This window comes from Canis lupus, chromosome 19, assembly GCF_048164855.1.
Source record: "Canis lupus baileyi chromosome 19, mCanLup2.hap1, whole genome shotgun sequence".
Classification (NCBI taxonomy): Eukaryota; Metazoa; Chordata; class Mammalia; order Carnivora; family Canidae; genus Canis; species Canis lupus.
Window position 1 is genome coordinate 56,807,006 of NC_132856.1, and position 27,969 is coordinate 56,834,974.

At 62.8% G+C, this 27,969-nt stretch overlaps 1 protein-coding gene across 2 annotated transcripts; it reads left to right on the forward strand.

The window, feature by feature from the left end:
• Window positions 1–378: 378 nt before the first annotated feature.
• Window positions 379–27,904, forward strand: SEMA6B (semaphorin 6B). Of its 2 annotated transcripts, none has more exons than XM_072787737.1 (17): window positions 379–494; window positions 16,913–17,062; window positions 17,209–17,332; window positions 18,887–18,947; window positions 19,080–19,142; window positions 19,413–19,514; window positions 19,936–20,026; window positions 20,392–20,511; window positions 20,949–21,037; window positions 22,431–22,648; window positions 23,472–23,603; window positions 23,821–23,970; window positions 24,331–24,513; window positions 24,599–24,745; window positions 25,461–25,538; window positions 25,617–25,675; window positions 25,959–27,904. In XM_072787737.1, the coding sequence occupies exons 2-17, from the start codon at window positions 16,942–16,944 to the stop codon at window positions 26,933–26,935; spliced, it is 2,715 nt and encodes a 904-aa protein (XP_072643838.1). In that variant the 5' UTR covers window positions 379–494; window positions 16,913–16,941; the 3' UTR covers window positions 26,936–27,904. The 2 variants fall into 2 exon arrangements, with proteins under 2 accessions (XP_072643838.1, XP_072643837.1); XM_072787736.1 differs by lacking the exon at window positions 379–494 and adding an exon at window positions 15,537–15,850.
• Window positions 27,905–27,969: the final 65 nt, after the last annotated feature.

The window sequence follows — 27,969 nt, forward strand, 5'->3', positions numbered from 1 at the left end:
TAGACAAAAGCAGGTGCCTCCTGTCGGGTCGCTCCCCCACCCCCACCTCCGCCTCCAGCGCCTCCTGCCGCCCACCCGGCTCCTCTCTCCGTTCCGCGCCGCCGTAGCTCCGGGCCGGGTTTTGCGTGGCTCCGGCCCGGCTTTGGTGGTGTGGGGGGGGTGCCCGAGGGGGGGCGGAGGTGGCGGAGCCGCGAGTCGCAGCGGCGGCCGCGGCGGGCGGAGGAGATGCGGCCGCGGCGCGCCCCGGGTCCGGCCGCCGCGCAGCGCCCCCCCCGGAGCCGACGCCAGCGCGCCGGGGGCCGGGGCTGAGCCCCCTCCCCCCAGCCAGGCGCCGCGGGCCGGGGGCGGGGAGAGCGCGCGCCCCCAGCCCCCTCCCCGCGCGGGATGCCCGGCTGAGCCGGCCGGGCCGGGACAGGTGCGCGCACGGCCCCCCCCGCCCGCGCCCTCCCGCCCTCGCGCTCCCTCCCGCGCACTCGCGGCGCGGCGGCTCCGAGGTAAGCGCCCCGGGGCGTCTGCGGAGGGGGCTGGGGGCGGCGCGGTCCCGGGGTGTCTGTCGGCACGCAGCCGGGGGGCCGACTCGTCGGCCGGGGCGGCCGGGTCAGGCGCCGGGATGGGGGCCCGAGGGCCCCGCCGCCGGGAGGGGGATGGATGTGGCCGGCGCGGGGCTTTGGGGGGGGCCATCGCGGGAGGATCTGTCAGCGACGCAGCTGGGGAGGGGGCTGGATGGGGGGTCGCCGTGTGGAACGGCGTCATGGGGGTCCGGTGGCGACGCTCCGGAGGGGCTGGGGCTGGGCCTGGGGCGCTGAATGAAGCACCATCATGGGGGAGTCTAATGGCACCGCAGCCGGGGGGGGGCTGGATTGTTGCCTGGGGGCCTGGATGTGCAGCTATAATGGGGGTTCTGTCGGCACCGCAGCGGGTGGAGACTCTGTCCGGGGGGGCCGTGGGAGGCACAATAACGGGGCTCGCGGCTGCGCCGCTGGGGAGCTGGATTGGGGCCCAGGTGGGGGGTTCGGGGCCGACAGGGGCCTGCTGGCCGGGGGCGCGGGGGGTGCTGGGGGGCGGAGCCCTGAGCGCCGAGTCGAGGCGGACCCGGGACCCGTGCGGTGGTCCTGGCCCGGCGCGACCCCTCCGCCCCGCTCCGCGTCCAGCCGCCGCACCTTGGGCGCCCCGAGCCCTCTCCTGCCGCACGCCCGGCCCGGGAGAGTCCGGGGGCCCGGGCGGCGGGGGAGGGGCCGCGGTGGGGGCAGAGAGCCCGCGGGCCCGGAGCCCCTCGCTGCAGTGGGGGCCTGGGGGTTCGGGGCCCCCCAAGAGCTGACAAAGGGACAAAGAAAGCGTCTCTCTCCGAGCGCGCCGGGAGAGGTGGGGGCGCCTAGTGGGGCCCCCCTCCTGCGGGCGCTGATTGGTCCCCGGGGCGGGGGTCACGTGCCCCCCCTCTCCGCCCTGCTCTCCGCCTGCGGGCGCCCTCCGAGTTTAGGGCACCTCCCAGAGGGGGCGCTGCTGTAGGACCCCCCCCACCCAGCCACCGCTGCCCCTGCCCGGGACCAGTAGATGCTGGAGCTGGGAGTATTTGTAAGAGTCCCGGGGCTGGAGGCGATTCACAGCCCCTCAGCCCCTGTTGGGCCCTCTGAGGTCTTTGGCGTCCTCCCCGCCTCGCCCCACCGCCACCCCCTCCCACCCCTAGGGTGTCATCTTTGACCTGCAGCCTGGAGGTCGACTGAGGCTTGGAGTTCTGGGGAGGGGCCTCCAAGCTTTGGGGATCTGGCTTTGGGATTAAGGAGGAAAGTGGGAGGGTGGCCCGCAGAGGGGACCCCCCCACCCCATTTACAGAATTGCATTTCTTCCTGTTTCTCTGCCTTCCCTCAGCTTCTCAAGGAGTCCCCTGGCTGGAGCATCCCCTCCTCCATGGGCTCCCCCCACCCAGCCTCTTTCCCACCTCCTAGGACACGCCCCTGGTTTCCTTTAGGGCTGAATCTGGGGATGTATCTGGGCAATTGCCCCAACCTCTATTTAGAATGAGTGCAGGGTGTGGGGAGATGGCTGGGGCTCCCGGGCGGGTCCGGGCTCACATGGGAGGGGGCCCCAAGCTCTCAGGGAAGTTGGCTGGGAGGTCACTGTGGCCCATGGGAGATCCGTTGAATGCTGGGGAGGTGGCAGCCCTGAACTGGCCCGTTCCCAAGAGCAGATGTGGAAACTGAGGCCCAAGAAATTGGCGCAGTGGGCAGAGAAGGAAGCCAGACCTCTCCCCTCCTTCTCCCAGACAGGACTGGGGGGAAAGGAGCCGCCTCGCCAGCTGAAACCCAGGAGCCCTCTGGAAGGTTACCCCGGAGCCCACACCCTGTCCGCTCCGGGCTGCGTGGAAATGTAGACCCGGAGCTCCGGGTGCCCCAGCCCTCTCTAAAAGAAAAACTTCGGCATAGAGGGAAAAACTGGGGCTAAGAGGAGGAGCACAGCTGTGTGACCTCAAACCGGGGGCTAGCCCTCTCTGGGCTACCATCTCCCCCGGAGGCGATCTTTGGGTTTAGGGCCTGAGTGGAGGGAGATGAGGCAAAGAGAGGTCACCCAAGGATGCCCTGGATTTGTACCTCCTCACTCTCCCGCCAGTTCCTGCCTTCCTTGTGCCGGGGCTGAGCACCCACGGGTCCTCAGGATCCTGTCACCTCCTCTGCTTTAAGGTGAGAAGGTGTCTCTGAGCAGAGGTATTGCTGCCCCGGGAGGGGCCCCCTCCACCTCTAGATTTTTCTGTCTGCCTCTGTCCACCGGGCTAAGAAGGTGCTGGAGACAGGCTGCAGGAGGGTTTGTCCACCGCAGTGGCTGCCCAGGGCTTGAGGCGGGAGTTGCCGGGTTACCTGGGGCTGGACCTGGAAGATAGAAATCAAGCTGTCCTTGGAAAGGTGACCCTGACGTCAGCCCGCAGAACAGGTGAGCTGGGTCCCTGGAGGCTGAAGGACATGCCGGGCGCTCCCGTCTCCTGGGAAGGTGGTATCCCTGGCTGACCCCGGGGTGTGGCCCGTCTTGTGTGCCTGGCTCTTTGTCAGGAGATGCTGGGGGTCCAGACAGGCCTCGGCCAGGCCTCAGGACAGGTGGAATCAGGGACGGCTGCCTGGAGGAGGGGGAGCTGGAATTGGACTTGAGGGATGGGAAGGATGTTGCCAGGAGAAGAGGGGGCCCGGGATTCGAGGGAGAGGGCGAGGCAAGCATAGCCACGGCAGGGCGTGTTGGGGGAGCCCTGAGTGGCTGGACTATTTTCGGGGTGGGAGATAATGAGCAATTGGGCCTGAGAGCTGGAGAGCGGCCAAGAATGCCAAGTTGAGCTTGGGCCTTATCCCAAGAGCAGTTAGGAGCCACAGGGCGTTTTAGAGCAGAGGAGGGAACGGGCAACGATTTAGACCTTAAGCACCCCAAGGGAAGGGTAGCTACCGGGAGATGGGCTCCTGGAAGCCCAGTGAGCTGCATGGAGTGGTGGTGAGTTGCCTGTCCTGGGAGGCAGGCAAGTAAGGTTGATAGCCATCTTTCCAGAATCCTGGAAAAATAAATCTGGTATCTGTTGGGGCCCAGGCGCCCCTCCACGTTGCTCTGAAATTCCCAGCTACTGTGGGTGTTTTGAACTGTAACATTTAAGAGACGGTGCTTCTGAGACTCTAAGCTGCTTAAGGGGCTGGGGATTCTCAGCTTGACTCGTCCAAGACCGGGACCCGGCAGTGATGAGGGCCGACTGGGAGCGGGGCCTCACTGAGCACAAGTGGGGGGGAACGTGGGGCTCAGGGCAGCCCCAGACTCAGGCCCCAGCCCCCTGCCCCACACCCTATGGTTGAAGCACCCCCCACCCCCCCAGCCAGGGTTCCGTGCCTGGGCGGACAGGGCTGGACCGGGCTGGACTCTCTTGTCATCACGGCCGTGGGGGATGCGCAGGTACAGCGACGGGCATTAGGATGTGCCGTGGGGGGCACTTGAGAGGCCGGGGACCCCCCTTCCACTCCTTTAGGTGGGGTACGGGGCCCCAGCAGCCCCCCTCCACGACCCTCCCCTGGTGGCCGACCCCAGGGCCCTGCAGGGAGAGAGGCCCAGGCCAGTGAGGACTACGTTTCCCAGGATGCACCTTGCCTCCCAAGGGCGGACCTAGGGGAGAACTTCCCAACTGCAGGAGTCCAGAGGAGGATTATGGGTTCTCAGAGGAGCCTGGGGGAGACCTGGCCCCAGGGCAGCTGGGGAGATCCGTCACCCCACAGAAGCTCCCGTGTGCCATGTCCCACGCTGGGTGACGGGGGGATCCCAGAGAAGAAAGCTTCAGCTCCAGTGCCTAGTTGGCCCTCGAGGGGCTTCCCGGCCCAGAGAAGGGGAAACAGGCCGACCCTGGCCCTCTCTGCCCCATGGAGTCAGAGCCCAGGCACAAGGAGCAAATGGGGCTGGGGCACGTCAGTCTCTGCCCAGTGGATCAGAGAAGATGAGCAGAGGAGGGGCATTGAGGCTGGGGCTATGGTGGATGTGTAGGAGTTCACAGCACAGGGGTGGCTACATACTTTGATAGTTTCAGAACTTTCTCCCTTTCCGGGAGGCCAAAGAGTCAGAGCCCCTGGGTGGTTGAGACAGCCTCCCTCACTGAATTATTGCCCTTAGACATTGCCCACTCGGGTCAGCCCCACCTGGGCTTGAGTCAAGCGTCTTTGCTCATTCACTCACGCACTCATGCCCCCTCTTGAGACTCGGCTTACCCATTTGTAAAGCGTGGATGCTGTTCTCTGTCCCTTAGGGCTGAACATTTAAAGACAAGGACACAAGGGACCCGCCAGGCCTAGTCCTATTGTTTTGCTTACTCCAGGGAAAATATTAACTTTGAAAACCAGAAACTTGTGGCCTCTGGCCCTGATCTGATTTAGAGCTGTGCGGTCTCTGCGCTCACTCGAGATGGTTTAATAAGCATCTGCCTATGCTCTTGGGTGCTGGGTGCTGGGTACCCAGCCATGACCAAGGCCGACAAGGCCCGGCCTTTGTTGGACCCACAGCCAGGCGGGGACACAAGGATCCTGACTAGGGAAATAAAGTAAATCGACTCTAACACGTTTTCCTGAAGATAATAACAGTGGAGGACGTAGGCGGGGAGGGCGGGGCTGTTTAGCCCGTGGTGTCAAAGAGCGCGTCCCTGAGGAGCGCATCAGAGCAGAGGCCTGGAAAGTGGGATGCAGCCAGTCACGCAGGGATCTGGAGGAAGAGCATTCCAGGGAGAGGGTGTGGTCGGTGCAAAGGGCCTGGGGCAGGACCCTGCCGGCTGCATTGGGTGCATTGGAGGCCTGTGTGGCTGAGCTGGGCGAGCGAGCAAGCAAGCGAGGGAGGGGGAAGGGGGGAAGGAGAGGCAGGCTTTGCAAGGCCTTGGGGGCCTCAGGGGAGGACTTGGGCTCTACTGCCAGCCAGCGAGGCTTGAACCCTGGAGGGGTGGGGCCGAGGAGGGCGGCACCTGACTCGGGTGCTCAGGGCCCTCTTCTGGCTGCTGTGGGGGCATCGGTCTCTGGGCCACTAGGGCCAGAGCTGGGCGACTGGACGGAGGCCTCCACACTGGCCCAGGGGAGCCACGATGGGGGCCAGCCGGGCAGAAGCAGGAGGGGGGCGAAGGTGGTGGATAGAGGAGGCGGGGGACTTACAGAGCGGGAGGAGGGAAACGGGGCCCCTTCCTCTGAGGGGTGCGGCCCACTGTGGCCCAGAGTGCGGGGTCTACACCGTATGGCCTGGATTCCAGGCCCAGCCTGGCTGCTTCCTAGCTGTGCAACCTTGGGCCTGTTGCTCACCCACTCTGGGCCTCAGTGTCCCCAACTGTAAAGGGCTAAGAGGAACCCGCCCCGCCCACCCCACTAGTACTTTGTGTAAGGCCCACAGCACAGAGCTTGGAGCACGACAGATGCCCCTGGGTGTTCGCCGTCACTGTCCTTTGAGGGTCCGAGCCCCAGGCTCCGGGGGGAGATGGGGCACAGATTGGGGTGGCAAATTCTCTGAGGGCGTCCAGAAGATAGGGGCCTCGGGCCCCCACTATTGTTCCCCGTTAATGTGCAGTTCTCACGCCCCATCCCCCAGGGCCCACATCCCTCTGCCAGCATCTCTGCCATTCCTGAGCCCTGACTCACCCGGACTTGTGGTCCACTCTGACCCCAGGGCTGTCCCCCAGGACCTATCTCCCCGCCTTTGTCTTTCGAGTTCATTTGCCAGGTCTTCCGTTCCCAGCAACAGGCGGCCCAGCCCTGCCTGCTCCCTGTGTCCAGGAGCTCTCAGTGGGGTCCCACTTGAGGATACCTGTGGCCTCCCACACAAGGCCTCTGGGGGAGGGGCAGGTGGGGTAGAGGAATCCCGAGTGGAGGGGTTGCCCACCTGGGAGACACGAGAGCTCCCAGAATCCCGAGAAAGGAGGGCTGGGCTCGCCATGCTGTTGGACCCCAAGGGCAAGAACCAGGTTGTCCTCCCCAGAGGGGAGCCCCCTAGCACGAGCCTCTCCTGCCCTCTGCCCCCCAGGAGCAGGCCCAGCTCGCCAACGTGGGGCTGCGGACGGGGCTGTTGGCCCCAGGCCTGCCCAAAATTCCCCACTTGGGAACCGGTGGGTGTCCGCCCCGTCCCCAGCCCCACTCTGGATTCCCTGGGCACCCCCAACCCCCTTGGGCGGCCCCCTCCCGGCCCTCTAATTACCCGCTGGGTATAAATGACACTTTAATTTTCTCAGAATGGTCGCCGCATCATCGTGGAGAAGCCAGCCCCCCCTTCCCCGTTCCTAATTACAAGTTGCTGCTTCCGATTTGCCTCCTGGCGGCCCAATTTCCAAACAGTGATTAAAATTAATTACCCAGGAGCCCCCCCACCCCCTCCCCGTCTGGGCCTGGAGCCTCAGGGGCCAGTCTGTGGCCCCCCCTTGAGGTCCTGCCCCTGCCACCTGTTCTCCACGCCGCCGCCTCCCCACCCCGAGTGGCCCGAGGACAGGGCGGCCTCTCTGGGGTCTCCGCTGCTCGCCCGCCGAAGTGCATTTGGGCTCCGCAGCCTGTGCCCACGGGCACGCAGCAAGGGGCGGCATAAGCCAGCGGGCCCGGGGTCGGGGATCCCGGCTGCACCCTTCCGTGCTGCGTGACCTTGGCCGAGTGGCTTCACTTCTCTGGGCCTGTCTTTCCATCCGTGACCTCGCTGGGCTGGCGTGGGCAGGAAATGAGTTCCTGCTGGGGGGCTGTCGGGGCCACAGGGTGTAGGGGCTTCGAGAAATCTTAGCTGCAGTCCCCGTGGGCGGATGTGGAAGGCGGCTCAGGAACTCTTGAGCACCGTCCTCTTCGAGAGACACTCAGCATGAATGGAGTGTTTCCTGAATGCCCAGCTCAGGCCGAGCCCTTGACACGCAGGACCCGGCAGGGCGCGCTGAACCTCCTGCCGTGCCGGTACACAGTAGGTGCTCAGCAGAGTCTCCCATCGACAGCTCCCTTGCAGCTCCCTTACAGGTGCACTGTCGGTGCGCGGTCACCCCGCCGGTATTCAGGCAGCGCCTACTGTGTGCCTCGGAGCTGATTCACAGAGGGGGGCAGCAGGAGGCGCCGCTGCACCCCAGTCTGGCGAGGGACGAGTTAACCGGCATCCAGCAGCCTCTGGAGGGTGAGGGGCCCCTCTCCGCAGCCCCTCCACGGCCGCGGCCCCAGGGACTCCCTCTGGCTGCTGTGCCAAGTTCCTAGACAGCCCCGAAGGCCCGGCTGGGCGGCCACGGCGGGCGGGGGGCGGGGGGGAACTGAGGCAGCTGGAGGAGGCAGCTGTAAGCAGAGCCGGTAACCAGACCTGGAAGGCGCGGGGGCCCGGCTGCCGGGCTGGGTTACCCGATCCCCCCGGGGACGCCGGGCCCCTGGAATCCTGGGGCAGGAGCTCCTTCTCTGGAACTGGAAGCATCCCGCCCCCCGCCCTGGCCCTGGCGGGTGGAGCAGCGGGCTCCTGGCCTGGCTCGGAGTCCCTGCCTCAGTCCCCTGCCGAGGCGCAGAGGGGCCCAGAGAGGGCGAGCGGCTGGCCCAAGGCCGCCCAGCCGGGCCGCACGCGCGTACCGGGCCCTGTCGCGGTGCCTTCCGTGTCGGGCGAGGACATTGACGCTCGGTGTCTGGTCTGGTGCAGGGGGAGCCTCCCGGGTCTGGGACCTTCCTGCTGTAACGGTTCCAGCCCCCAGGCCTTTGCCCGCGTGGAGCACCCTGCCCCACATCCTCCCCGCTGTCCCGTGTCAGCCTCCAGGCCTCTGCTGGAATGTCCCTGCTCCAGGCGGTCCCCCCAAGCCCGGACCTGAGCAGCCCCTTTACCATGTGCCACCATCTCTCCCCCCTGATGCACTTCTACTTGGTCAATGTTATCACAAGTCCCCAAGTTCCATTATTTGGTAACATGTGTCCCCTCCCATCTCCCCAGTGGATGGAGGGGCCCCAAGAAAGGCAGGGCTTGGCAACAGTCTTGGTTGCCGCTGTGTCCCCATGCCTGCGACAGTGCCCAGCACACAGATGGCACACAATAACTGCTCGTGGAATGAGTGAATGAGTAGCTCCCAACGTGGGGTAAACAGTTGGTCCCTGGGGTGATGGGGTTGGGTGGAGCTGAAGGAGGTGTGGTGGGCTGGGGGAGCCTAGGGAAACCGAGGCTGTGTCAGGGGCAGTCAAGGAAGGCTTCCTGGAAGAAGGCACACCCACACGTAGCCGATAGAGATGGCGAGCAGGAGTCGGCTGTGTGGCTTTGAGCAGCAAAAGCGAGGTTACCCTGTCTGGGTGGTTGAGGGGCTTCCCGGGGAGCAGCCGGGCCTTGAGAAGGCAGATGTCCCCCTCGGGAAAGACCTGGATGTGGCACTGGGGATTTCGACACACGCCTGGCAGGACAGGAGGGCAAGGGACAGGTAGGTCGTTCCCGGGGTGGGAGGGGTCCTCGAGTGTCACGCGCAGAAGTCCACCCGCTCTTCGGCGGGCACTGGGGAGCCACTGCAGGCCTTTGAGCCTGGTGCGGGCTGCACTGGCCAAGAGGTGCTTGAGGGGAGCGGGACCAGAGGGGAGGGTGGCGTCGCTCTTCAACCCCAATTCTCAAAAAGCCCAAGTGGGACGTGCCAGGCCCCCAGGCCTTTAGCTGGTGGGAGCTTCTGGAAGCAAGAGGGATTTAAGGTAGATTGAAAGTAGAACTTCTGTGCTCAGGCAGAGGGGATGGGGGGATCCTCCGCGGGGGCGGGTTCATCCCAGGGGCGCATGTGGCCAGAGCCTCCAATGTACAGACGGAGCGCGGTGGTGACACTGGCGACACCACGGTGGTCCTGCTGGTCGCTCAGCCCTCCCCCTGGAGCTGCGGGATCTCGCGTGGCCCGCCCAAATCGAGATGCGCCCTTAGTGTAAAACACCTACCAGGCTCCGAGGATTAAGTGGGAAAACCAGCCCTTGAAATGCCTACTTGATCGTTTTTATGTTGATTGCTTGTGGGAATAGCGCCGTTTTGGATCTAGGGGGTTAAATAAAACACATTATTTAAATCGCATTTCTCCTTTTGAAGGTGCCCCCCCCCCCACCGGAAACTGCAAATGACCCAGGTTGAGGGGGCGGAGGCGCTGGTCTGGCTTGTGTCCTTTAGTCGTCATAGCCACATCGTAGGTTTGGGCTTGTGGTCACCTGCTGCTTAGAGGTGGGGAAACCGAGGCCCACATGGGGTGGGGGTTGGGGTGAGCTTGGGAGGGCTCATAGCCAAGAGGAGGCAGAGCCAGGCTTTGAACCCCGGGCCCAGCAATTCCGGACGCCGCACCGCTAACCTGGAGCTCTTCGGCCAACTGCGTTGTGTGTCTAACCCGCATTCTGGGACTCAGTTTCCCCAAACCACCAACGAGATTAGACCGGGGATCGGCCCGCCTGGTGCCCACAGTTAGTTGAGGCCCTTGGAAACTGTTTGATGGCCAGAACGCCATCAAGTGGGGATGGGGGGTGGCGGGCAGCAGCTTCACGGGGGCAGGGTGCGGGGTGCGCAGGCTGACCCACTGTGTGTCCTGCAGACGGCCTGCCAGTGCCGGGGCGCGTGGGGGCGCTGGAGCTGCATCTGTAGATACACGAGAACACACAGAGGGTGTTATGTGCTGTGGATGTCGGGGCCTGTGGACATTGGGGGGCCCCACACCTGTGGACACGTGCGTGTGCGGACAGGGCGGGCCAGGTGGAACCAGGGAGGAAACCCCGTCTGGATCCCCCTCCTGATGCTGACGCTTCGTTCATTCACCTACAACAAGCCCTGACTGAGCACCAGCGGTGTGCCACATGCGGTGGGGACAGGTCGTTGACCAAGATGCACCCGAGACCGCTGTCCCGGGGCTCACCGTCCGGGGGGGCAGACGGGCTCTGAACAGGCGATGTGGGTGATTGTTTTACTTGGGGATCACCCGTGCACGAAGACTGTTGTGCACACGGGTCCCTGCGAGGTTGGGCGGGTCTGGGTGGGGCCCGGGGCCCTGCATTTCCAAGGGCTGCAGGTGAGGCCCCTGCTGCTGGTCTGAGGGGCCAGGTTCGGAGTAGCAAAGGGTCTAAATTGGACCCTCGGAGAGTGTGGGAGGGTGGAGGCCCCCGAGGGGGCTGTGGCTTTGCAGCAGAGACCTGAGGTGAGGAGGGATGTGGTTATCTTTCCCGGGGGGCCCTGGGGCAGGAGCGCACCTGCCCTGTGGGAGGAGGCCCTTGTGGCTGGAGCAGCGTGGGCGTCGGGAGATGGGGAAGAGGGGGCTGGGGCCAGATCCTGCAGGGTCTTGGGGGGGCAGGGGGGAGGCTTTGCCCTGGGGCTGTGGGCAGAGGAGGGCAGGGCCTGACTTGATGGCTCACGGGCGCCGTCTGGTGGCCGCCATGGGGAGCCCGGACCAGGGCGCGGGGGACACAGCAATGGTCCGGGCAGGGGCAGGGCAGGGGCAGGAGGCGTCGGGGCCTCACCGGGACCGCGCTGGGAAGGAGTGAGATTTCCGGATAAAGGTGAATGCAGAGCCGGCAGGACTGGGGGCTGGGGGCCAGGGTGTTGGGGGAGCGGGGCAGGACTCCCAGGCGGCGCCTGAGGCAGAGGTGACAGAGGGGGAACCAGCCGCGGGGGAGCCTCAGCCGCCAGTCGGGAGGTCACCTTGATCCCCACCTTCAGCATCGTTCAGGTGAAAGTCCCAATAGGTTTTATGTGTTACCTGTTTGGAACTTACGAGCTGATCCTAAAGTTTACACCGAAGTGTCGGAGGCCAGAGGCCCGAAGAGGTGCCGGGTGGGAGAGGTTTTCCAGGAGGAAACTGGAACCTGTGTCAAAGTTATAGTAACTACGGGGACGCCTGGGTGGCTCAACAGTTGAGCGTCTGCCTTGGGTCCAAGGCGTGACCCCGGGTCCCGGGATCGAGTACCGCATCAGCTCCCTGCAGGGAGCCTGCTTCTCCCTCTGCCTGTGTCTCTGCCCCCCTCTCTCTCTATGTCTATCATGAATAAATAAATAAAATCTTAAAAACGAAAAAAGTTATAGTAGCTACGGAGCGGGGAGGACAGGAAGGCAGTCGGGCCCGGGGGCTCCCCGAGGAGCAGAGGCGCTAAAGCAGAGCGGCCCTGAGGGATTTCTGCCCCTGCCTCGGTCTTCTCTTCTGCACAGTGGGATCGGGTGCCGAGAGGTGGAGTGCCCGTCGAGGCCGCAGCAGAGGCCCGGCCGCCGCGTGAGGCGCCCTGATGGGGGCTGGCGCGCTACTGCTCCACGACTGTCCCTCCGTGGGACGTGGACAGGTGTCCCTGGGGCTGCAGGAGGAGGCACGCCCCTTCCATAGGCAGGCGAACACGAGGGGGCCCGGATACCCTCCACGCCACGGGGCGCACCTGCTGGCCACACGGCTCCCCCGCCCCCCGCCCCATCTGGCCCTGGTGGTGGCTCCTGGTGGCCAGGTGCTTGGGCAGGTGGTGGTGCTTCTTACGGGCAGGCGGGCGCCGGGTGGCTGCTGGCAGAGGCGCCTCGAGTTTCATGCAGAGGCAGATGGTCTTGGGGGGGCAGGGGCTGGGGGGAGGTGCTGGGGCCTCCAGGAGCCCCAGGTCGGGGGGGAAACCGAGGCCAGGTGCAGTGAGTTGGCCCCAAAGTGGCCCAGACTCCCCCCAAAAAGAGCACGTGGAGTTCAGTTCTGTGTTATAATCAAAATAGTATTAACCGAGCAGGTTTCAGCTTCAGCTCTGCTGCCTCAGTTTCTCCATCTGTATGGGGGCATATTAACAGCACCCACTTCTCGGGTGTGTTGTGTGGATTAAATGAATTAATTTAGGTTTTTTCAATACCTGGCACATAGTAAGCACTTGGTGTTTGCTACCTTTATTATTTTTTGAGCTCCCACTGTATGCAGGGCCCTGTGCGCAGGGTGCTGGGGACACAGTGGTGGCCAAGACCCTGTCCTGCCCTCTCCGGAGGCTCACAGTCCAGTGGGGAAGACAGCTGGGCAGTTAGAAGATGGGGTGATCAGGACGCTAAGGGGGAACACGTTGGAACCTGGAGGAAACCCATCTGGGCTGATCTGGGAAGGCTTCCTGGAGGAGGTGTCTGAGAAGAACAAGTACCAGGTTGCTGGGAGCGGGAGGAAGGTGTGCCAGGCAGAGGGAACAGCATGTGCAGATGTCCAGAGGTGGAGACAGGATGGAGGGAGGAGGTGCTGGGACTTCATTTGGAGGACGCTGGGGAGCCATGGAAGGGTTTAGAGCAGAAGTTCTCACCTGGGGATGGGTTTGCCCCGCAGGGGACACTGGACAAATGTCTGGGGAAACCTGTGGTTGTCACATGGGGGGTTCTCCTGGCAGCAAGGGTTGGGGGCCGGGGATGCTGCTCAACACCCCGCAGTACCCAGGACACCCCCCAACCCCGAGAGAATGGTCACGCTGGATGTCAGCAGTGCCCAGGGGAAGAGACCCTAGTTTAGAGCAGGGGAGAAACAGGTGAGATTTGCGTTCTAGAAAGATGCCTGTGCCACCTTGAGGAGGATAGAGAAGGGGCAGGACTGGAGGCCAGGACACCAGGTAGGAGGTGGGGGCTGGGCCGCAGAGCCCTCAGGGCAGGGGAGGGGATGGAGGGGTAAACACCCCACTCTTTGGCTAGGGGATGACGGGGCTGGTGGGAGAGCCAGGCTCGAGAAGCCCAGGCTGGGTCCCAGGGGTCCCTGGGTGGACCTGTGGGGCTGGGGCAGGTGGACAGAGGGAGCAAACGGACTCCTTCCCAGCCTCCGGTTGCTGCATCACAAAGTTGAGAAAACCAGGAGGAAAAGTTAGTCACCATCCCATCCCGTCCCATCCTGACCCAGGGCCTCGGGTGTGAGGTGACTGCTACCCTCTCTGGGTCCAGGGTCGAGGGGGCGCGCTGGGTGGTCCTTGATCTCATTGTGGCCATTAGGGTGCTCGACACCTAGGAGCAGAGCCCTGGGTTCCACCCGGCAGCTGCATCCTCTCTGGTGGGACCACAGCCCCCAAATCACACCCTCCGCTCTCACGTCTGCAGAATGGGCTGGATGCTACCCCACTCCTGCTAGAGCCAGTGGGGGGCTCTGTGAGGTAATTCCTGGAAGCCCCCCAGCGCCAGCTTCTGGTACTTACTATGCCGACGGCAACAACAGGAATCGTAATAATCAGCACTTACTGAGCGCCTGCGGTGTGCCAGGTGCTGTGCTAATACCCGCCACGGGCCTGTGGGGTCAGGACTGCCCATGCCCATTTTACAGACGAGGGGATGGAGGCCCAGAGGCGGGCGGCAACCTGGCCAGGGTCACTCAGCCCATCAATGGCTGAGTCGGGATTTGAACCCTTGCAGCCTGGCTCTGGGGTCCTGCCCCTGGCAACGATGCTGCATGGCCAGTGAATGGAAGCTTTGTTTAGGAGTTTCTTTTTCTTTTATTTTTAATTTAATTTAATTAATTAACTTAAAAATTTTTTAAAGCTTTTATTTCTTTTTTTTTTTTAAAGATTTCATTTATTCATTCATGAGAGACAGAGAGAGGCAGAGACACAGGTAGAGGGAGAAGCAGGCTCCCTGAGGGGACCCCGATGTGGGATTCGATCCCAGGACTCTGGGATCACGATCTAGGCCGAAGGCAGACTCTTAACCGCTGAGCCACCTGGGCATCTCTGGAAGTTTCTTAAGTTAAATATTATTCTGATAGAACGTGGAATAAAATGCACAGGGCATCACCTCACAGCCCTTAGGATGGCAACTACAAAAAAAAAAAAAAAAAAAACAGAAAAAAAAACAGAAAACAACATGTTAGCAAGGATGTGGAGAAATTGGAACCCTCGTGGGCTGCTGGTGGGAATGTGAGATTGGGGCAGCGCTGTGGCCAACAGTCTGGCAGTTCCTCAAAGAAGTTAAACATAGAATTAGCATGTGATCCTAGGTTTATACCCCCGAGAATCGAAGGACAGGCCTCCAGGAGATGTTCACAAACCCATGTTCATAGCAGCATTATTCACGACAGCCCAGAGGTGGAAGCAACCCACGTTTCCATCGACGGGTAGATGGATAAGCACAAGGCGGTCCGTCTGCTCCCAGAATCCCAATCCAGCCTCAGGGAAGAAGGGACCCCAACATCTGCCGCCGCATGAACAGACCCCGAGGACACCGGGCTCAGGGAGGGGACCCAGACCCAGAAGGACGCCTCCTGCAGGACCCCACTCCCAGGAGGTCCCCAGAGGAGGCCCGTCCACAGAGAGAGAGAGGAGGTGGGGGGAGCCAGGGGTGGGGCGGGGGGCGGGGGTCAGTGCTTCCTGGGGACGGGGTCTGTGTGGGGAGATGGAAGGTTCTGGAGATGGTGGTCGGGGAGGCTGTGCGGCGGGGTGAGTGTACTTCGTACCCTGAGCTGCGCCCTTGGAAATGGTCAGGATGATAAATTTATGTTATATATATTTAACACAATATAGGCTCAGCGGAGTAAGCATCTGCCTCCCTCTTGGGTCGTGGTCCCAGGGTCCTGAGATCGAGCCCCACACAGGGTCCCCTGCTCAGCAGGGAGCCTGCTTCTCCCTCTCCCTCTGCTCCTCCCCCCTGCCCATGCTCTCTCTCTTTGTCAAATAAATAAATAAAATCTTTTCAAAAATTAAAAATTTAAAATACTAAAGAAAAATGGGGCAGCCCCGGTGGCTCCACGGTTTGGTGCTGCCTTCAGTCCAGGGCCTGATCCTGGGGTCCCGGGATCGAGTCCCACGTCAGGCTCCCTGCATGGGGCCTGTTTTTCCCTCTGCCTGTGTCTCTGCCTCTCTCTGTGTGTGTCTCTCATGAATAAATAAATAAAATCTTAAAAAAAAAAAAAAGAAAAATGTTGAAAAAAAGAAGGACAGAGCACCTGAGAAGCCTGGCTGACCCAGGCAGGTGTTGTGGCGGAGGAGGCTGGGCCTGAGGGTGGAGCAGGCTCCGGGAGGCTGGAGGCCACCCCGGAGCCTTGACTGCTGTGCAGTGGCTGGGGGTCCCTGGGAGCCATGGAAGGCTGCCGAGCAAGGGAGGAGCCAGGGAAGGAAACTCTTAAGGAAGCAGAGGCATGTCCCACCAACACGTAGGATCCGGGCGTCTGCTGAGTCACAAATCCAGGAAGTCCAGGGTCACGAAGAGGAAGCTCTGCTGCTCCATGCAAGGCTTTCCTGTTTTTTGGCTCTGAATCCTCAGAGGCAGGCACTGTAGGGCCAAAGTCCTCATACCACCTTCACCTCCAGAGGTTCAGAATCTCGGAGCTCTGAGGCCAGGACAGGGCGTGGAGATGTCCCTGCTGCGCGCATGGGGAAACTGAGGCACAGGCCTTGCCTGGGGCTTCCCGGAAGGACGAGGCCGTAGGTTCCTTACTCAGGACCACCAGACTGCACCCCTGCTGGCAGGGCTGTGGAGGGCTGGGTTCCAGAGGGTGAGTTCTGCTCACACTTCCACCGACTGTCGATCATCAACCGGAGGAAGCCTCCACGCCGCACACCACCGGGCAGGTTCTCCAGATTCCCTTGAGGAAAGCTCCCTTGAGAGGTAGTGAGGTGCCTGTCACACAGGTATTCCAGCAGAGGCCAGGAAGGCTGGAGTGGGGAAGGAAGTCAAACTTGCCGGGGTCCCTCTGAGGTCCCCCGCCAGCTGGAATATTCTACGATTCTAAAGTATAGCAGTTCCCAGATTGTAGTTTATAAAATTCTGAGAGACTTTGAAAAAACAAATTTTTTTGAGCCTTTCATTTTAAGATTGTTGTGGGGTTTTTTTCTTTTTTTAAGATTTTATTTAATTATTAATTTATTTGAGAGGGAGAGAGAGAGAGCATGAGCAAGCGGGGGTGAGGAGCAGAGGGAGAGGGACAAGCAGACTCAGTGCTGAGGCAAACACCGGGCTGGATCATCCTCCCCCCGTCCCCCCAGAAAGCACGACCTGAGCAGAAATCAAGGGTCACTTGCTTAACACCCACTGAGTCACCCAGGCGCCCCAGGATTGTTGTGTTTTAATTCTAAGAATCCTTGAATATATGTTTTAAGATTGAACTATTCAAGTACGTGTTTCGAAGTGTTGTGTGTGTCATTCTCATGATGCTTTTTGATTCTTTAAAATCATTTAATTTAAAAATCATTTAAATATTGTCATTACGGGGTGGTGGTGGTGGTGGTGGTGGTGGTGGTGGTGGTGGTGGTTGTTAGAACCCGTTCCGTTTCCGGAGCTCTCACCTCTCACTACGATGTGGTCAGAAAGGTCTTTCTAAAAAAAAAAAAAAAAAAAAAAAAAAAAAAAAAAAGAACTTTCTGATGATTCCATAAGTGCTGGCGTTACTATTACTGCCCGCTTGGTGTTATGTTTTGTTACTGCCCCCGGGGATGTTTCCGGGGTTTGAAGGCCCAGGCCGCTGCGGCTCGCGCGCGCCATCTCTCGGCGGAGGGCGGGACTGCAGGCCGCGCCGCTCACCGCCAGGCCCCCCCCCCGCCCCCCCCCCCGCCCGCAGGTGTCACTTCTCATCGCCCGGACCTCGCCATGCGGACCCCGCGAGCGCCCCCTCCTCGCCCGGCCCCACTGCTCCTACTGCTGCTACTGGGGGGAGCCAACGGCCTCTTCCCCGAGGAGCCGCCGCCGCTTAGCGTGGCCCCCAGGGACTGTGAGTGGGGGTCCTGGGGGAGCAGGTGACCCGAGGGAGGGTTCTTGCTCCCCAAAGCTGGGTCTGCTTGCCCACTTCCCTGGGGGCCTCACCAGGCCAGGCTCACCCCAGCCCTGGATCACACCCCTCCCCAAACCCTCCCCCAGACCTGAACCACTACCCCGTGTTCGTGGGCAGCGGGCCAGGACGCCTGACCCCAGCAGAGGGTGCTGAAGACCTCCACATCCAGCGAGTCCTGCGGGTCAACAGGACCCTGTTCATCGGGGACAGGTATGAGGGATTGTCGGGCAGAGTGTGCAGGGTGAGGTGTGGGGAGCAGGTGGTGGCATTTTGGGGGCGGTTGGATTCTGGGCCATGTTGTTTGCCTGGAGTACAAATTGGCGTCCTTGGGGCTTTATAAAGGGTGCTGTCTCAACTCCACTTGTGGTTACAGCCCAGAGTCTGCTATGGTGTGTTTGCAGGTGGGGACAGCTCTTTGGTCAAAATTCACTGGGTTTCTAGAGGGTGCTGATGCGGGGCTCCAGGGATTCTCTGAGAAGGTGACATTTGAGTTGAGACCTGAGTCAATCATGGGGACATCTTGGGGGAGAGGGAGAAATCTGGGCAGAGAGCACAATCTATGCAAAGGTCCTGGGGCAGGATCCAGTCTGGTGTATTGGAAAAACATTGAGGATGCCCAATTGGCTGGGGCAGAGCGGGTGATGGAGAGAGAGGGAGGCAGGGAGGGCAGGGAAGGGACAGGGCAGGTTGTGTGGGGCCTTGTGGGCCTCAGGGAGGACTTGGGCTTTTACCCCAGTGATGGAGAGCCCCCGAGGGCTGGGGGCAGAGGGCCTACCAGACTCAGGTGCTCTTGGGCGCCCTCTGATGGCTGCTGAGGGAAGGACGATCGAGGGCCTGAGCAGGAAGGCCAAAGCGAAGGCGACTTGCCCTGTTCATGGTGGACTGGGGTGGTGGCCCCGGAGTGCACGAGAAGGGGGTAAATTCTTGGTGGACATTAAAGGCAGAGCTGATGGTATTGGCTGATGTGTGGGAGAGGAGGAGAGGCAGCAAGTTGAGGATAACTCCCAAGTTGTGGCCTTTGCCCCTTGAAGGACAGAGTGGCCTCAGCTGAGATGAGCGATGGGGCAGGAGCAGGTGTAGGGGACAGTTGGGGGCAGCGTGGCCAAGCTGAGTGATGGACGCCCCGGAACCCCAGCAAGGGGATCTCCAGGGTCAGCTGACCTCAGGGTGGGGCCAGGCTGGAGACAGGACTGTGGGCATAGACGGGGTTACTCCAGAGGAGAGGGGGGAGGGGTGGGAGACCGAGGGGGCCAGATGGGGGCGGGGGAGCCGGATCCCTGAGGAGTTCCCAAGAGAAGGGGTACGAGCCAGTCAGACCCTGCAGTGGGGGCGAGGGGAACAGAGAAGTGACTGCTGGACTTGGCACGGGGTTGTCAGTGACCTTGACCAGGGCAGTTTCTGCGGCGGGGGGTGAGAGGGAAGAACCTGGGGGAGACTGGAGGTGGTGGGAGGGGCACCTGATGGCACCCGATGGCAAGGCATTGGACAGTTCACGGGGTTGGGTGTAGGCCCCTAAGGCCATGGGGTGTGTAAGCACGAGCTGGCGTTGTCAAGGCGTTTGGAGTGTGCTAGAACCCGTGGGTCATTTTCGGGCGTGGGGATGCGTGCGATGGCATGAGCAAGCACGCGAGGGCATGTTTGGTGTTGCAGTTGCCCGCAGCTGCGGCCCCTGCTCACCCCTGCGTGTGACCTGTTGGAGAACGGGGAGTGGGGGCCGGGGGGTGATGGAGGCCCCCATCCTCACTGACTGTGCCTCTGCCCTAGGGACAACCTGTACCGGGTGGAGCTGGAGCCCCCCACGACCACGGAGCTGCGGTACCAGCGGGTGAGGAGGGGGCACAGGTGGGAGGGGTGGGGGGAGCCCTGGAGGCTCCTGCGCGGGGGCCCTGACGCGATGCTGGGGAGCAGGAATCGGGCGCCAGGGATCCCGCTCCCCTCACACTCCCTCTGCTCCCAGAAACTGACCTGGCGCTCCAACCCCAGTGACATCAACGTGTGTCGCATGAAGGGCAAGCAGGAGGTGAGTGCGCCCTGGCCACGCCTCCGGCCACGCCCCCACCCGGCCGGAGCCCTCGGGTTGCCATGGCCACGCCCCGAGCCTGGCCACGCCCCCAAGTGGTCCTCAGGCGTGGCCACGCCCACAGCCCCGGTCAGTCCCGGAAGCTCAAGTCCCACACCCCCAGACGGGGTCCCAGTCCTGGCCCCGCCCACACCCGGCCCCGCCCCCGCACTAGCCCCGCCCACACCGTGGCCACGCCCACCACGGCTTCTCTCTTCTCGCCCCACCCAGGGCGAGTGTCGAAATTTTGTAAAGGTGCTGCTTCTTCGGGACGAATCCACGCTCTTCGTGTGCGGTTCCAACGCCTTCAACCCCGTGTGCGCCAACTACAGCGTGAGTCTCCCCCCGGGACGCCCCGCCTGCCCCAGGTCCAACCTCCTGGCCTAGGCTCACCTGCCCTCGACTGGCCGTGCCCTTTCCCCAGGCCACATCACCTCCTACGGGAAGCCTTACTGGATATGCCCTCCTCCGCCCCCCACCCCCCAGAGCCCCCTAGGAGGCTTCCAGAGGAGATCCGGGAAGCCACAGCTACTTAAGCTAGAATCCAGTTATAGGATTAACAAGGATTGACTCTTAGACCTGTTCGCAGAAGAGTAAACTAAGCGCCCTAGACAGTTTAAGCGGTTGTCCAAGTCACACAAGCATCCGAGGTGGAGCCAAGATCCCTCAGGGCCCAGGGTGCTGGGGCGGGGGGACGACTGCCTGGTGTGGCCAAGAGCGCTGTCACTCAGGCCCTGTGCCCCCCCACCCACAGATGGACACACTGCAGCCCCTCGGTGACAACATCAGCGGCATGGCCCGTTGCCCGTACGATCCCAAACATGCCAACGTTGCCCTCTTCTCTGGTGAGTGTCCCCCAGCGCTGACCGTCTGATGGGCCCCCAGCCCTGACCAGTGGTGGCATTTTCTATTCTTGGAGTTGGGTGATCATGAAGGTGGCTGGGAGGCCATCTGTCTGTCCAGATGTGTGTGAAACACACAGGATCTTGGCCACGGTCAGCACTCAGCCAAGGTCAGGGCTCAGCTGGGGCAGCTGGAGATCAGCCTGGGCTTGGGCCTAGGTGGGGCCCGGGCTCAGCCTAGGGACAGGAGCTCCCGTGGGCTCTGGGCTCAGTCTTGGAACAAGATCAAGTTGTGACCCACCCTGCCCCTGGCCTCTGTGATCTGACGCAACTTCTCACCTGCTTCCCCCCAACTCACGCCCATCCAGAAGGGATGCTCTTCACCGCCACGGTGACCGACTTCCTAGCCATCGATGCTGTCATCTACCGCAGCCTGGGGGACCGGCCCACTCTGAGAACCGTGAAACACGACTCCAAGTGGTTCAAAGGTGGGGCAGGCATTCATCGAATCCCCCCCCCCCCCAGAGGAGACAGGAAGGAGACTCCCATCCCATCTTTGCAACCTACTGACTTCTTAGAAGATAAAGTAGAGGAAAGATGTCAGTTGGATCTGAAGTAGAACTTGCTGGAAATGGGTGGTTTAGAAGCTTGAACTGGAACCACAAGAGGGGTTCAACACATGAAGGAGGAAGGTGACAAAAATAGTGGATGTTGCTGTTTGTGAAGGGTAGACATAGTGATTTTGGGATCCTGACACCCAGCATTCCCCCCCAAAAAAAATCTTTGAGTCTATTTTAGTTTGCCTGGGTAATCGGCCAGTGTCCCCCCTTCTCTGTAAAATAATTCACCCGAGCTGATCTGTTCACACCCCAGAAACTCCATTCCTCATGTCAGAGGCTCGGTTCTGACCCCTCCTCTCCTACAGAGCCCTACTTTGTCCATGCCGTGGAGTGGGGCAGCCACATCTACTTCTTCTTCCGGGAGATCGCGATGGAGTTTAACTACTTGGAGAAGGTAAGTCCCGTCTCTTCTACCCCCAAGAGGCCCGGGTGGTAGGGCATGTTGCTGAAAGGCTCTGGCCATGGGAAGCAGGGAGTAAAGGTGGCTCCCTGAATCTCCACCTGGGGCAAGGGGTTCCACCCTCCACCTGTGGTCCTCAAGACCCTCCACTCCAGCCAGGACCAGGCTTCCGAGGCTGGAAGACATTATGGAGCGGCCTTGGTGGGCACAGCCCTGGGTGAGGTTCATGGGTTTGAAGGCAGGTAACACCTCTGGGGTTCCAGTCCTCGGGTGGTTGCTATGACCTGTCCACCCACCGTCTCTCAACTGTTTATCCACCCTTCCTCCACTGTCCATCCATCTACTCACCCTCCTACTCAGCCACCTTCTCATTTACCCGTCTGTGTGTTCTTCAGCCCACCCATAATTCCATCAGTTCATGTATCCATCTTTCCATTTACCCATCTGCTCACCCATTGACTCAACCATCCTCCAGCTAGCCAGCCATCTGCTCGTCTGCCCTACCTCCCTTTCATCTCTTATTCACCTATTTATCCAGCTACCGGTGCATTCATTCATACAGCTAACCATGCACCTCTCTATCCTACTCATTAGCTCGTTCACCTCCTGCTCGCGCTTCGGTATATCCAGTTATCTATTCCCCCTCCCCTGTTCATGCCATTCAACCTTCTGTCTACCCATCCACTCATCCATCTACCCATGCACCCACTCATCCATTGATCTATCCTTATGTCCTTCTTCATCTGCCATCCACTACTCCTCCTCCAGGCAACCACCCATTTATCCACCTACCGTCCAACCATCCATCAACCCACTCACCCATGCACCTACCCACCCCTTCATCTCCCATCTGTCCATTCATCCATACACACATCCTTCTATCCATCCATGCATCATTATCTCCTTCAAATTCGTTCATCCATCCATCCATCCACGCAACCATCCACTACTCCATCCATCCTTCATCCTGCCATCCCTTCATCCTGCTCATCTATCCTATTCCTCAGTCCACCCAGGCAGCTGGACGGTGAAGTGTGCAGCCTTCCATTTACTACTATTGTGACCTTGGGCCAGCCACTTCTCCTTCTCTGGTCCTCAGTTTCCTCATCTGTACAATGGGGATATCAGTCCCCTCCTTTGTCGAGTTTGGGAGGAATGTAGGAGATGTTGAGAATTATGTGCCTGGTACCTAGTGAGCGATCCGTAAATACGTGAGATTCATGACACGTGGAGACTTACACCTGACACCCCCATGTTTCCACTGGGGAATGTGACGTTCAGAGGGGTATGGGGTCCCCATCTGGGGTCCCACAGTGAGCCAGGGATGGACCCCTCTGTCCTGGCCTGGGTGATGGCTCAGGTCCCCATCTGCCTGCTGTTGCTCCAGGTGGTGGTGTCCCGCGTGGCCCGGGTGTGCAAGAATGACCTGGGAGGCTCCCCTCGGGTGCTGGAGAAACAGTGGACGTCCTTCCTGAAGGCGCGGCTCAACTGCTCTGTGCCTGGGGACTCCCACTTCTACTTTAACGTGCTGCAGGCTGTCACGGGTGTGGTCAGCCTGGGGGGCCGGCCCGTGGTCCTCGCTGTGTTCTCCACTCCCAGCAACAGGTCAGAGGGCCCCAAAGGGCACAAACTGCGGGCACGGGGTGGATGTGAGTGGAGAGGTCCTGCATTCAGCATATGTTCCCTGGGGCCTGGCCTGGGCAAGGTTGGACTCCTGAGCGGCATCAGCCCCAGGCTGGGGTAGGACAAGGCCAGATATCGACCCTCCATGGCCCTTTGGTCAGAAGTGGGCAAATGGGGGATGTCCTCCCTCTCTGCCTTTAGAGGAGGGGGTCAGGAAGGGCTTCCTGGAGGAGGGAGATTGGAGCAAGGCACACTTGGGTATGAGATGGCAGGAAAGGGAAGAGCATTCCAAGTTGGAGGAATAGCATATGCAAAGGCCCTGAGGCTGCAGTGCGGTTGGGATGTTTAAACAGTACGGAGGAGGCCTCTGTGGTTGAAGAGGAGGGGGTGAGCAGAGGATATGAGGGCGGAGAGGGAATGAACCACTGGGAGGAGCCTGGACTGCATCCTGAGAGCCCCAGGGAGCCATGGGAGAGTGGGGAGCAGAAGAGAGACAAGATCAGATTTGCATTTTTGGAAAGCCCCCTGGGGGAATGGGTTGAAAGGGGGCAAGAGTATAGCATCTGGGAGACTGGACATCCAGGCAAGTGACGGTGGGTGGCTATGGAGGGACGCAAGTGGCCGTGGAGGAGGTGACCTGTGGTCCAGTCAGGACCCTGTTGAGGAAGCAGAGTGACTGGATTGGCTGGGTGGCCTCTCTGGCCCAGGGCCCAACAGCTTCATGGGGACAGAGACTCTCCAGCACGCTTGACCAAGGCAGTGCCCTCCACCAGGCTCACCGCTGCCTCTCACCTAACTCCCCCAGCATCCCCGGCTCGGCTGTCTGCGCCTTTGACATGACTCAGGTGGCTGCTGTGTTTGAAGGCCGCTTCCGTGAGCAGAAGTCCCCTGAGTCCATCTGGACACCCGTGCCGGAGGACCAGGTGCCACGGCCCCGGTGAGAGCCCCCTTGATCCCAAAACGGGTGCCTGGGTGGGGTCCCGCCTCTAGAACGAAGGGCCGGGACTGCCAGGTGGTTATCTGTCGCTGCCCTTCAGCCGCGCCCATTAGACAGATGCAGAAAACCGAGGCCCTGCGGGCAGGTCCGCTGGCAAATCAGAGCCCCTGCGTAGGGATGTCCAGGTGCAGCCTGACCAGCACTTCTCCCCACCCAGGCCTGGGTGCTGTGCGGCTCCCGGCATGCAGTACAATGCCTCCAGCGCCTTCCCCGATGAGATCCTCAACTTTGTCAAGACCCACCCCCTGATGGACGAAGCGGTGCCCTCTCTGGGCCACGCGCCCTGGATCGTGCGGACTCTAATGCGGTCAGTCCCCATGCGTGGCTGGGGCCCTGGTGGGGCGGTGGGTGGTGGGGAGAGCCCAGGCCAGGGCGGTGGGTGGGGAGGAAGAACGGGGCCCCGGTGGGCACGAGGGCAAGGTGGAGAGTGGTCCTGCTGCAGCCAGACCCTCAAGCCAGCCGGGTATGCAGCACCCCGGGGGGGGGCACGTGATGGGGATGGCGGGGGACAGGCAGGAGCCCAGCTTGGGGGCCTGTCTCTCTGTGACGTGCCCCCATGTCACCATGCCCATGCCTACCTTACCTGGCATGGGTGTTGTCTCTACATGACCCAGGGCCCCACAGGGACTGTGGGACCAGCCTGACCCCCTGCCCACCCTGGCCCCAGGCACCAGCTGACGCGAGTGGCTGTGGACGTGGGCGCTGGCCCCTGGGGCAACCACACCGTTGTCTTCCTGGGTTCCGAGGTGGGCACCGTCCTCAAGTTCCTCATCTGGCCCAATGCCAGCACCTCAGGCACCACTGGGCCCAGTGTCTTCCTGGAGGAGTTTGAGACCTACCGGCCAGACAGGTGGGGTGGGTAGAGGTGGGGAGGTGGGCCCGGTGGGCAGGGCAATGGGGCCCGCCCTTGAGTCTCACAGTCTCCTCGCCCCCAGGTGTGGACGGTCGGGCGGCGGTGAGGCAGGGCGCCGGCTCTTAAGCCTGGAGCTGGACGCAGCCTCAGGTGGCCTGCTGGCAGCCTTCCCCCGCTGTGTGGTCCGCGTGCCGGTGGCCCGCTGCCAGCAGTACTCAGGGTGCATGAAGTGAGTTCCCCTTGGGGCAGGTTGTGGAGGTGAGGGGGAAGCAAGGGGAAATGAGCATGGGAAGCCGGGAGAGCCACGTTCAAGTCCAGGGCCCAACAGTGTCCTGACTCATTGAACGATGAGCCTGATGAGCTGGGCAGGGGATATAGCCTGTGCAAAGGCCCTGGGTCAGGATCGGGCCTCGTATGTTGGAAGAACAGCAAGGAGGCCCGGTTGGCTGGAGCAGAGTGAGCAAGGGGAAGAGAGGGAAGGGGGGAACCGGGAGGGGAGGGGGCGGTCGAGCAGGGTGTTGTGAGCCATAGGGAAGACTTGGGCTTTCAGGGGCGAGAGCCCTGGAGGGCTGTGGGCAGAGGAAGGTACGAGATCTGCCAGACATCTTTAAGAGCCGCCAGAGCAAAAGCTGGGGACCAGGAAGACAGCTGCCTCCCTGCCTTTAAGGGGTGGCCAGATCAGATGTAAAGTCCTGGCCCGACCCTAGGCTCAGCGTGAGCCCTGGGCACCGAGAGATCCTTCCCTGAGCCCCCCAGCATGGCAGTAGTGCCAAGTGTCCCCCACTTGGGCAGAAGCCAACTGGCCCGAGCCTTACCTACGAAGTGGGGGGAATAAGTAGCCCCTAAGTGCAAAGATTTGTCACAGGGCCTCCCGGAGCTGACGGTAAGAGGTGCCTGTGAGGGCCGGCGGCTGATGCACCCGCTGGGTCACTTGTCTGCCCTAGGAACTGTATCGGCAGTCAGGACCCCTACTGCGGGTGGGCCCCCGACGGCTCCTGCATCTTCCTCAGCCCTGGCACCAGGTACGGGGAGACCGGGTCGGGGGGTGAGGATCAGGCTTGGCCGGCGGTTTCTGCTGACCGCCCTTCCTACCCCGTCAGAGGCACCTTCGAGCAGGACGTGTCCGGGGCCAGCACGGCGGGCTTAGGGGACTGTACAGGTGAGCGGGGGGAGGGGGGACCACCAGGGTCTCCTAGTGCTGCCCAGATGGGGGGTGGGGGTGGCCTCGGTCAGGGCCTTGGAGGGGCAGGGTGGCACTTCCAGGAGGGGTGGCAGGGGAGGGACAGAGAGAGGCCAAGAGGCGGACAGATGCGCAGACACTCAGCGAGGACCGGGGGACAGCCGGGCGGGGCGGGGGCGGGGGCGGGGCGGGGCCCGGGCTGCCCCGCCCCCTCCGGCCCCCGGCCCCCCGCGGCGCCCTGACGCCGCCCCCTCCCGCCCAGGACTCCTGCGGGCCAGCCTGGCGGAGGAGCGCGCGGGGCTGGTGTCGGTGAACCTGCTGGTGACGTCGTCCGTGGCGGCCTTCGTGGTGGGCGCCGTGGTGTCCGGCTTCAGCGTGGGCTGGTACGTGGGCCTCCGCGAGCGGCGGGAGCTGGCGCGCCGCAAGGACAAGGAGGCCATCCTGGCCCACGGCGGCGGCGAGGCCGTGCTGAGCGTGAGCCGGCTGGGCGAGCGGCGGGCGGCCGGGCCCGGGGGCCGCGGCGTGGGCGGCGTGGGCGGCGTGGGCGGCGCCGGGGGGCCCCCCGAGGCCCTGCTGGCCCCGCTGATGCAGAACGGCTGGGCCAAGGCCACGCTGCTGCAGGGCGGCCCCCACGACCTGGACTCGGGGCTGCTGCCCACGCCCGAGCAGACGCCGCTGCCGCAGAAGCGCCTGCCCGCGCCGCACCCCCACGGCCTGGGCGCGCGCGCCTGGGAGCACGGCCACCCGCTGCTCTCGGCCTCCGCCTCGTCGTCCCTGCTGCTGCTGGCGCCCGCCCGCGCCCCCGAGCCGCCGCCCGCCGCCCCCGCCGCCCCCGCCGCCCCCGCGCCCGGCGAGCCCGCGCCCGACGCGCGCCTCTACGCCCGGCCCGGCCGCGCCTCGCACGGCGACTTCCCGCTCACCCCGCACGCCAGCCCGGACCGCCGGCGCGTGGTGTCGGCGCCCACGGGCCCCTCGGACCCCGCCCCCGCCGCCGCCGCCGCCGCCGCCGCCGCCGCCGACGGCCTCCCGCGGCCCTGGAGCCCGCCGCCCACCGGCAGCCTGCGGAGGCCCGGCCCCCACGGCCCGCCGCCCGCCGCCCTGCGCCGCACGCACACGTTCAACAGCGGCGAGGGCAGGCCCGGCGACCGCCCCCGCGGGCGCCACGCGCGGCCCGCCACGGACTTGGCGCACCTCCTCGCCTACGGGGGCACGGACAGGACTGCGCCCCCCGTGCCCTAGGCCGGGCCGCCCGCCTCGGCGGTGCCAGCCACGGGAACCAGGAGGAGAGAGCCGGCCCAGCTCCAGTGGGTGCTCAAGACCCCCGCCCCGCCCGCGTGGGGGGCCCCTCGGCCACACGGAAGCACAACGAGCTCGCCCCCCGCGCCCCCCGCCCCGCCCGGGGCCGCGGGACACTGAGGCGCTTTGGGGTTGCGGGGGGGCGGGAGGAATGTGCACCGGATTTGAGGTTGACCTGCGCGTGGATTTGGGTTTGTTTTCCAATTGGCGTTTCTTTTGCAGATTTCTATCCAATTGCACAACTCCGTTCTCGGGGTGTCCGCCGGGGGCTTGGAGGCGGCGGGGCCGGGGAGGGGCCGCACCTGCGGACCCAACCTCCCCACCCCCACCCCCCCCTTCCAGGCCCCTCCTCAACCCAGGCTCCTGGCGTGTGTGGGTGTGTGTGTGTGTGTGCATGCCGTGTTCGTGTGCAAGGGGCCAGGAAGGGGAGGGAGGTGTGTGTGTGTGTGTGCCCACGAGGGCTGCTGCCGGCGTGTGTGTGTCGCGGCGGGCCAGCGTGCAGTGTACCTGTCTGTGTGCGAGGCGGTGGCCCCAGCGGCCTGGGCGTTGGCTGAGCCGGCGCCGGGGCTTCCAGAAGGCCGGGGGGCCTCCGAGGTGCCGGTCAGGAGTTTGAGGGGGAGACGAGAAGGGGTTTCGGGCAGGGGGCCGGGAGGGCCTGCCCAGAAGTCCTATCGGCAGCAGCTGTCTAAAGGGCTTGGTGGTCTGGGGGGCGGGGAAGGCGGGCGGGCCCCACTGTAAATACGGCCCCAGGGTGGTCAGAGGGTCCCATGCCACCCGTCCCCCTGTGACCTCTCCCTTGACCTCCAGCTGACCATGCATGCCAGCTGAGTGGCCAGCTGAGTCCTGGACCCTCTCTGGAGTTTGCCTCCCCCAACCCCCTCCCCATCAATAAAACTGTTTACAACCACCGGCCCCCATGGCTCTGGGTGTGCTCTGTCTCTGGGTGGGGGGGGGGGGCAGGACCCCAGTGTTGCCCA

What these genes read in the sequence shown, in the direction of transcription:
- SEMA6B (XM_072787737.1), top strand. Translation starts at nt 16,942, where the DNA reads ATGCGGACCCCGCGAGCGCCCCCTCCTCGCCCGGCCCCACTGCTCCTA. An exon ending in GCATGAAGGGCAAGCAGGAG is followed by an intron (nt 19,143 to 19,412) that starts GTGAGTGCGCCC and finishes CGCCCCACCCAG; the next exon opens with GGCGAGTGTCGAAATTTTGT. An exon ending in CAACGTTGCCCTCTTCTCTG is followed by an intron (nt 20,027 to 20,391) that starts GTGAGTGTCCCC and finishes ACGCCCATCCAG; the next exon opens with AAGGGATGCTCTTCACCGCC.